The sequence below is a fragment of the Doryrhamphus excisus genome, chromosome 5 (genome assembly GCF_030265055.1).
Source record: "Doryrhamphus excisus isolate RoL2022-K1 chromosome 5, RoL_Dexc_1.0, whole genome shotgun sequence".
NCBI lineage: Eukaryota > Metazoa > Chordata > Actinopteri > Syngnathiformes > Syngnathidae > Doryrhamphus > Doryrhamphus excisus.
Genome location: NC_080470.1, coordinates 11091493 through 11101221, shown reverse-complemented (window position 1 = coordinate 11101221; position 9729 = coordinate 11091493). Strand labels below are relative to the sequence as shown.

Here is a 9729-nt window from a genome sequence, read left to right as displayed (position 1 = left end):
TACTTTCCCAGAGCTATTTGACAATTCTAAAAAATAAATTTGAGATAATTTAAAAAAACTGCTGCATGGGAACCTGTTTGCGGCAGAGTAAACAAATCAAGTAAGTTCACACGTACATTTATGTAAGTTTATCTCCAATACTAGCAAGAGTACTCCAACTCGTCTTTTCTTATCTGAACTACTTTGATTCCCCCAAATTCCCTCCAATGTTGTTTTAAACATACTATGTTTTGCGGCTCCAGGCTATTTTTCTTTAGTGGGCAAGGGGGTAAAATGGCTCTTTTCATAGTAAAGGTTGCCGACCCCTGGTCTAACCCAAAGACACTACACTCGCAACCACTTCAATAGTATCCCCTGCGCGGGTTTGGCCGCCATGATGGTGAGCAGAATCCAGACACATTGCAGTGTAGACGTGTCCTCGACACACTACTCAGCCATTAATTACTCTAATAGACGGTCCAAAAGACCAGTTTGGTATTTTTTCAAGTTCTCTAAAAACAGACAAGTATGTGTCATTGAATTGTTGTATATATATAACACTCGTTGTAAACAAACAAAACAGTTGCCAATACTCACAAAGTGTGTACTGTATGTATATATATCTCTGTGTGATAAGTTGAATTTATGAGTGAGTGATGATAATGATGATTTAGGCTATAGTATATCAATGTATTGACAATGGCATTATTGAAATGAATGTAGCATTGTGTAAATAGTTCCAGATAGTTACCCATACAATATAAATATTTCATTTATTCATCCCATTTCATCCAAGTAAACGCACATTCTCAGTGTGGCGGTATAGTCGCCACACTGGAAGCTGTTGTCCGCCTCGCCACGCCCACATCGCTTGCACACCATGATGGCGGGCCTTTCTGGCCATATCAGTTTATTTCCATTCTTTTCAGGGGAATTCAGCAGATTTAATAAGTCTAGTGTCCTTAGGCTAGACCGTCTAGATTTATAAGGCTGGTCATGGCTGGAGGAGGTGGCTCCGAACATCTGGCTTTGGTCGAAAGAACCTTAAATTGGACACAGCCAACATGAAAAACGGGACGGAACCTTTTTTGTTCCAAACGGTTGCAAAGGTTCCGGGTAGCGAAGTGACGGAATAATCAAGTCGACGTACACAAAAAGCTGACGCTCTTCCGGCCAGCTCAGCGTCAGTCTTGTCTGTCTCCAGGCTGTCCGTTTACTAACCTCCAGCATTTCTTTTATAAATATCATCGGTGGGCAGAGATGGTGCTGCTGACCATGATCGCCCGGCTGGCTGACGGTCTGCCGCTGGCCGCATCGATGCAGGAGGACGAGCAGGTTACACGTCCATCTTTATTTTGGTTACTTATCCATTTCTCTACACAGTACTGGCATGCGTGTAATTAATGTATACAGACGCCTCTCTAGTTTGGTAAGTGCAGTACAGTGAATAAATGTTATATTGGACCGATGTGGAGGACACTATGCTCTAATGTTGCATGTTGTCCTCTTGATGCAGGCCTGTCTCCTTTTTATTAGTACACTAATACAAGTGTCTCCCAGGCATTATATGTAGCTACCTTCTAGTAAGAAAATGAAACGGCATTAGCAGCTTTATTATGCATAACCCATGGTATTTATCAATGGTATAAAAATATATTTAAAAAAGAGATGATTTGTCATCCATTTCTCTGTGACATCAATCTTAATCTAACATTCTTTTAACATTCTCTCCTTGCTTTTCTTGCTCTCAATCAAGGGAAGTGAAAAGGTTTGTGTGCACTGTTGATGTGATGCTACAATGTTGCGACATACCAACCAACCAATTTTTAGTGGCTAAAAAGTACTTCATACAGTACATTCACCATCATTAGTCTTCACATGTCACCCTGATGTGTTTTGTGGTTACAGACATGTTTACTGTATGTATTTTGATGTGTTCTGATAACCATCTCCTTGTTTTTGTGTTTTAAGTTGGGCCGGGACCTGCAGCAGTACCAGAGTCAAGCCAAGCAGCTTTTCAGAAAACTCAACGAACAGAGTCCCACACGCTGCACTTTAGAGGCGGGCTCTATGTCGTTTCAGTGAGTGACAAACATTGGATGTATGTGGCCGTCATCAGTCGTAGTTACTGTATCTTCTCGTCTCCTCTGCAGCTATTTTATCGAGAAAGGAGTGTGCTACCTTGTGTTGTGCGAAGCTAGCTTTCCCAAAAAGCTGGCCTTTGCTTACCTGGAGGACCTGCAGGCTGAGTTTCACGAGCAGCACGGGAAGAAAGTACCCATCGTATCCAGACCTTACTCCTTTATTGAGTTTGGTAAGCAGAAGGCTTTACTTTACTTATTCTGTATGCACTTTATTGGGCTGAAATATGAATATAGAACACTGTCCGGTCCACAACATCAATTAGACACACAGCTAGTACCTAGTACAGAATGAGGGCTACAAGATTATACATATGTGCTGTACAATGGGAAGCCAGCAGAGGGCAGCACCCGTTCATTTTACCATGTAGCATTGGATGCCATTTATACAATATAGCATAGGTTATTATTTTGTTATCAAATTAGTTATAAAATGTTGAAAAACAAATTATTAAATCTGTAAATTCTGCAAATATATATTTTAAATGATATAAAAGTATGCATTAAATAATAACTTCAAAGCCTTTTTCCAAAAAGGAACAAAAACACATAATAGTCATTCCTTGTGACATCGTGTGATGTGATTCAAAAACAAATTATTCTGTTTTGTGGTGAAGTACAGCCTGTTGTTAGTCAAAACATATGTATATTTAAACAAACATTCCGTATTTTTTGTCTAAATTAAGCATTCCAATCCTAAAAATAGCTAAATGAAGTAAAATATAGCTATAAGACATTCAATAGATGCATTCAAAGACAGTGATGAGATGTAGTATTCTACACTGGTCACTACTACTCGGTGATGTTACTGTAATGTTCGATGAGATACAAGGACCTGACCTCATTACTGGAGCAACAGGCCTTTATTGCAGGTTTAAATTATCTCACAACAGGCACACTAAAAACATGGGCTACTGTTGATGCCATCACTCACAAAGCTGAAATTAAACTCTGAAGAACCCTTGACGTCACTTCCTGTCCTCACCTCACTCAGGTCCCCCTGAGTGGACCATATTTATTGTAATAAACATAAGACTTATTTCTGTCTTAAATGGCTTATTTACGCTTATTGTTTACTATATTGGGTAATACGAGTGTAAAGGCTATCTTCTGTTTTTGTTCACAGTTGAGCATCAGCAGTAATGCCAGTGCTAAGCTGGAAGACGAAGCTTTCAATTTACCGGTCAATCTATGTTCCGACTGTCACCTATGGTCATGACCTTTGGGTCGTGCCTGAAAGAAAGAGATTGTGTAAACAAGTGGCCGAAATGAGTTTCCTCCATAGGGGGCCATACTGGCGCTAATAGACACGGTGAGGAGCCTGGTCATCTGGCTGGGACGAGCTCAGATTAGAGCTGTTCTTTCACATTGAGAGGAGCCAGTTGATGTGGCTCGGGCATCCATCTAGTGGGGATGCCTCCTGGAGGTGTTTTGGGCATGCCAGACTACAGGGGTCATGTTGTATTCGGGTCAGTGTGGTCATTTCTGCTAATTGACTCACAATCTGGATCTTCTCCCTTGACTAGACACCTACATTCAAAAAACCAAGAAGGCCTACATAGACAGCCGAGCCAGAAGGAATCTGGGCAGCATCAACACGGAGCTGCAGGATGTGCAGAGGATCATGGTGGCCAACATCGAAGAGGTGCTGCAGAGAGGAGAGGCCCTCTCCGGTAAGACGTACCTAATTTCCCTCAGTCAGAATGTACTGTCCTGCATTCCTGTTCAATGCAGTCATTTGGCTGGTCTATATGTCAATTCCTTTGCTTGTGTGAACTTTATTAATCGCATCTTGAAGCAAATTAGTCAAAATTGAGTGCACTGGTTGACGTCATGGCTATACAGGAAGTTGAGCTACATCCACGCAGTTGGCTTGTTTTACGTGAATGCTTTTTCAATTGTATCTTAACCTGTTTATCTAGATGCATATCGAATTGTTTACCACAAATGGATTTACATCCCTACTTATTAGAGATTAAAAAAAACGTATTTCAATCTGTGATTAATTTGGCTTAATTATTAACTATGATCAAATATGATTCATCCTGATTAAATATTTTAATCGATTGACAGACTTCACATCACAACATTTTGAATTACATGTAATATGTAGTATTTTGCTGCTGTTGGCTGGCGACCAGTCCAGGGTGTGCCCCGCCTCTCGACCCTAGTAACGATAGAAAATGGATGGATGTAGTATCCTTGTCACTAGGCAGTCGTAATGACACAAAACATTGATGAGACCTTACCTTACCTTACATTATATTACCTTAACACTGCTTGAAGTCATGGAGTTAGCCATGGCATGTCCAACATGATAGAATGTAATGGATTCTCCAATTCCATGTGGAAGTGGTAGGTTTTTGGCTAATAAATTCGAGGCTAACTTTTTAGTTCGCTAGCTCGCGGCAGTCTCAAGTTACTGCAGCTAAGAGTTGTGCAATGTGTTGTAAAACAATTAATAATAGCATGAGGTGACTATATGGCTGTTATTTCATGTCGTCATATCTACAGGGTTCTAATAATGTAAAAAAAAAAAAAGAATCCTATATCTCGCAAATTCATTTATCGTGATCAAGTCTGGAACCAATTCACCGCTATAAACGAGGGATGACTGTAATACGCTTTATATCACAAAGCTAAGATGCACTTTTTTCTTGAACTATATTTTAATATACTTAACAAAAAATATTGCATTTAATAGCTATAGGTAACCTCCCATGGATTTATTTTTTATTTATATGAAACTGCCTTTGAAGTATCATGAGTTTTCAGCATCCAGCAGCTTTATCTACCTCTGCATGCGCTTTAAAATATTACAACTCAGCTGCTGGTGTGAAACTCTTGCCATGCCGTTGTTTAAAATGTATTCATCAATGCTATTAATGCTGTCTGAGCACCTTGCGCCTAGCGCCACTGCAACATTGGTTCTGTTGCTGTTGTGTTGCACAATATATTTGGTAATAAATGACCATGTGGTCAAAGAGAGCTATGTTTTCATCTCCACTTTCTCCGGCACTCCTAAGCATTATTTAAGTTAAAAGGGAGGTTTTTACATGTATTGACTTTTCACATTCTCCTGCTTTAGCACTAGACTCCAAGGCCAGCAACTTGGCCAGCCTGTCCAAGAAGTACCGCAGCGACGCCAAGTACCTGAACACCCGCTCCACTTACGCCAAGCTGGCCGCCGGTGGTGTCTTTTTCATCATGTTCATCGTCTACGTGCGCTTCTGGTGGCTCTGAAAACTTAAGGGAAGGAAGTATGCAACTGAGGCTGCATCGGGTCTACAGACACTACAAAAAAACCCACCTTTGACTAAAAACAGCATCCTTAATATGAGTTTTCAAACAACATTACCTCCCGTTTTGTTGTATGCAGATGATCGTGTATTGAATTACACTTTCATAATTAATTGCCCTCAGTGAGGAAACTCAACGGCATTTTGAGGGCAATCGCATGCAAATGTAGAGGAAAAATGACGGGACTTTTGCTGTAAGTTTCCACACCCTTACAGGGGCTGCTCAGTAATCACCTTAAATACTGTATAGCGTTACCCACACTAGAATATCCAGAGTGGGTATTGACATTTATTATAGTCACAATTTGACTGACATACCATTAATCAGCCCACAACAGTTTAATTTAGGTGTTTTTTTTTTTATTTTAAAGATTGTTTGTGGCAGATTGTTTTTTCGCCATAGTGACATTTCTAAGTATCCCTTGCACCTCTATATGGCAAGCACATAAAAACAAAGCATAATAAAAAAAGATAATAATAATATATGCCGTATGTGCGGGCTCCTTTTATCTTGTACAAAGTTTACTCATGTAAATGTAAAAGTGGCTTCAGGCTGAGCAGCAGAGCTGCAAACAAGACACAAACCAGCTCTTTTTTTTCTGTTTCTGTCTGCCAGCAGTGAATAAAATGGTTTGCACAGCGCAAACGACTCTAATCTGTCAAGAGTTCCATTCAAGCTTTACTTTTAGTTCTTGAAAATGTACTTTATTTTTCATAAGGTTGCATGTTGTTTTATAAAGTTCAAAATTATATTAACTCTGGTTTCCTCCCACATTCCAAAAACATGCTAGGTTAATTGGCGACTCCAAATTGTCCATAGGTACGAATGTGAGTGTGAATGGTTGTTTGTCTATATGTGCCCTGTGATTGGCTGGCGACCAGTCCAGGGTGTACCCCGCCTCTCGCCCGAAGACAGCTGGGATAGGCTCCAGCACCCCCGCGACCCTCGTAAGGAAAAGCGGTAGAAAATGAATGAATGAATGAATGAATAAATTATATTATTATTATTTTACAACAAAGTGTTATCTGACTATGCAGTTTGCTTCAAAATATTACAAAAAAAGTATAGGAATAAACCGTTTCATATATCATGTAGATTTAATACTTTGTGTTTGTTTAGATTTCTATTTTCTCCACTCTTGAAGAAAACTAGTGCTTGGAAATGTCTTGTCATTAAAATTAGGTTATTACAAATGAATAATAATGATAAAACGTTACTTGTTACAATGTACTTTTTAAACATAAAACCAAAAATGCTATAATAACATTAATATGCAACTCTAATAATATAAAAAGTAATATAAATATTAGCGGTATTTTAAAAGAATGTCTCTCTACTCTGCTACTACAGTATCTACAGTAATAATGCAACAAACTAATATGACAGTATTGTCGTTCTGAAAAATAATTGTAAAAACGTAAAATAAGAATACAACATTGTAATGCTATTATTTTGTAATTGTAAATCATCGTATTACTCAACTATTACCCATGAGTTGTATGTATTGATTAAAAAAATATTGATCATTATTCATTTATGGTAAGAATTCCAGCCATCCATCCATTTTCTATGCTGCTTATCCTCCCCGGGGGTGCGAGGGTATGCTGGAGCCTATCCTTGCTGTCTTCGGACAAGAGGCAGGGTACACCCTGGACTGGTGGCCAGCCAATCACACGGCACGTATAGACAAACAACCATTCACACTCACATTCATACCTACGGACAATTTGGAGTCGCCAATTAAACTAACATGTTTTTGGAACGTGGGAGGAAATCAGAGGTAGAGGAAAACCACGCACAGGGAGAACATGCAAACTCCCCACAGAGATACCCAAGTGGAGAATCGAACCCACGTCTTTCTGATCTACTGACTGTGTGGCCGACATGATCACTCTTTATAGCTTTGGAAGGTTTGAAATTAACTCACCTTATGTAATGAAATAATGTATCAAAATAACAGTTTTTGCAGTCACACAAAATCTGTGACTCAATACAGATGTAAAGAGAGAAACTATTTGACCACTTTTGGCCAACAGGAGGCGCCCTTCGAATGCTGTTCACTGTGGAAACCCGTGCTTCTCAATAAACCCTAGCTTGACCTTAGGTTATGCTTTTTAAAAGTTGTCAGCATTTTCCCCTGCGAGAGCACCAAAGATGCTGAACATAAGATTTACAAGCAAGAACCAACATGATGAAGAAGAACATGTAATACCAGAAGGGGAGGAAGAAGTAAAAAAAAAAAAAAAAAAAAAAGGCAAGTGAGAAGCAGCAGTGGGTAAAAAGTGTGCCAAAAAATGATCAACCACAGGGCACAGGCTCAACTTTTCACCTCTGCAGAGAGGGGAAGTAGGTTTTCATGATGTCTCACTTCTGTCTACTTTATCTGCCTTTGAGATCTTTTGTTTCACTGCTGTGGTTTTGATGATCAGAACCATGCCTTCCTTTGAATAGCACAGCTCGCCATTGTTACAGAACGCTGTGGAATTGCAAAAGTCTGCATACAAAAAAAAACAACTTAAGAATTAAAACAAATCTTGTCAGACTTCCGATCAGCAAGCAACTAAAGGATTAACTATTTTAGTTGACCTTATTCAGTTTGTGTTATATTTATATGTATTTGGTTAGCATGAGCATTTACTGACTCATCAGCTGGAAATAATGTTTTGTAATGCATATTTTTTGTCAGAACACAGTGGTTTAGGTTTGCTTTGGCTTTTTCTGAGAAAAAAAAACCGTGATGTCAAGGGTGGTAACTATAGAATCAGAAATAGAACTTATTGCATCATGGCTAAAATAGAATATGATGCATTAAATGCCACTTGTATTTACCAAACAGATGCTAACATAATTAGTACGCAGCATAGCATGGCTAGCATGGCTAGCATGAAAAATGACAGAAGAAGCAGTTCTTTTTTTGTATGGGAACAGTTTTGGGGCACTGCCCTTTTCTGCTCCCGGAGCACAGGGCAAGGGCCATGAAGGCATTCTCGGAAGAGTATGGTGTGGAAGAAGTGACCTGAAGGACGGTCTCTTTAAAACTACTTCAAGTGTACTTGAGGAGCGAACAGACAAAACTTGGAAGTAGTAGTCAACTATAGCATATAGTACATGGGTGTATACATGGCTGTATATGTGTACAGATACAGTATGTGTGTGTGTTTAAATGTCACAGTGATTGCAGCCCCTCTCGTTCTTTCCTTCCTCTCCACTGGTTGCCATGGCAGCGGCCTGTGTGTGACAGTCATGTGAAAACGATGCTGATTGGATTAAAATACTTGGAAGGATCAGGGGGTCAGCGACACAGCGCATGTACTAAACACACACACACACACACACACACACACACACACACACACACACACATATATATATATATATATATATATATATATATATATATATATATATATATATATATATATATACATATATAAAGCAGGGCAGTGCTTCCTTTTTTTTCATTTTTCACTTCTCAAGAAGCAAGAAGATAGTCACTCATAATGCCTTGTAAGATAAATTTCCTGTGCAAGACACAAGCACCACCACCAGAAGTCTGTCCATCCGCCCACAGACAGACAGGCGAGTCTTGTGCAACCTTCAAGACACAGGATGTCACCACAGCGTGACCTTGACAGTGACCTTCAAAGTGGAAAAGTCAAACATGCAGATTAGAAGGCATGCAGCATTTTTTTTTCTAACCTGCCAAAAATCCTGACTCTGCTCATGATGAGAGGTGATCTTGTTTAAAAAAAAAAACTTACATTTTTTTCTAACAACTGGAAATAATCATAGTTACACTTAAATCTGACTTTAATGGGAATGAGTTTCTCCATAATCCTGCAAACTAACATGCAACATTTGTCTCATATCGAATCAATATTTCACTTCCTGTGCTACATTATGCTATACTACGTTATTGTTACGTTACAAATTTCCACTGCACATTAATACCAGTACGCAACACTATGCACCAAGAATGTTGTGCTGCGTTACATTACAAATGATATCCATTCATGAATACTTGTCCACACGCTAAGGTATGCTACTTTATGCTATACTATGCTTTTGTTACAATAGAAACCGCATCACTTTAGGACATCTCACGATACATTCAAGGAATAGTTTGGATTTTTTGATTACGATTGTGTTGATTTTATTGAGACGCAAATGTATTACTCTTTTGAATGCATATTGTTTTGAAAAGCCAAACTGGCACCAGCAGCGGAATGATGTTTCTTGTCACGGATCTCTGTAGTTTTTTTATTTCATTTGATTCCACATCCTGAAATACTGTGGATTGTTAACGTTG

The 9729-nt window shown here is 39.1% G+C and overlaps 1 protein-coding gene across 1 annotated transcript; it reads left to right on the top strand.

Moving 5' to 3' along the window:
- The first annotated feature begins 891 nt into the window (after nucleotides 1–891).
- Nucleotides 892–6065, top strand: sec22bb (SEC22 homolog B, vesicle trafficking protein b). Its single transcript, XM_058073266.1, has 5 exons — nucleotides 892–1314; nucleotides 1951–2060; nucleotides 2133–2293; nucleotides 3647–3793; nucleotides 5209–6065. Exons 1-5 carry the CDS (start codon nucleotides 1240–1242, stop codon nucleotides 5361–5363), a joined length of 648 nt encoding a protein of 215 aa, XP_057929249.1. The 5' UTR covers nucleotides 892–1239; the 3' UTR covers nucleotides 5364–6065.
- Nucleotides 6066–9729: the final 3664 nt, after the last annotated feature.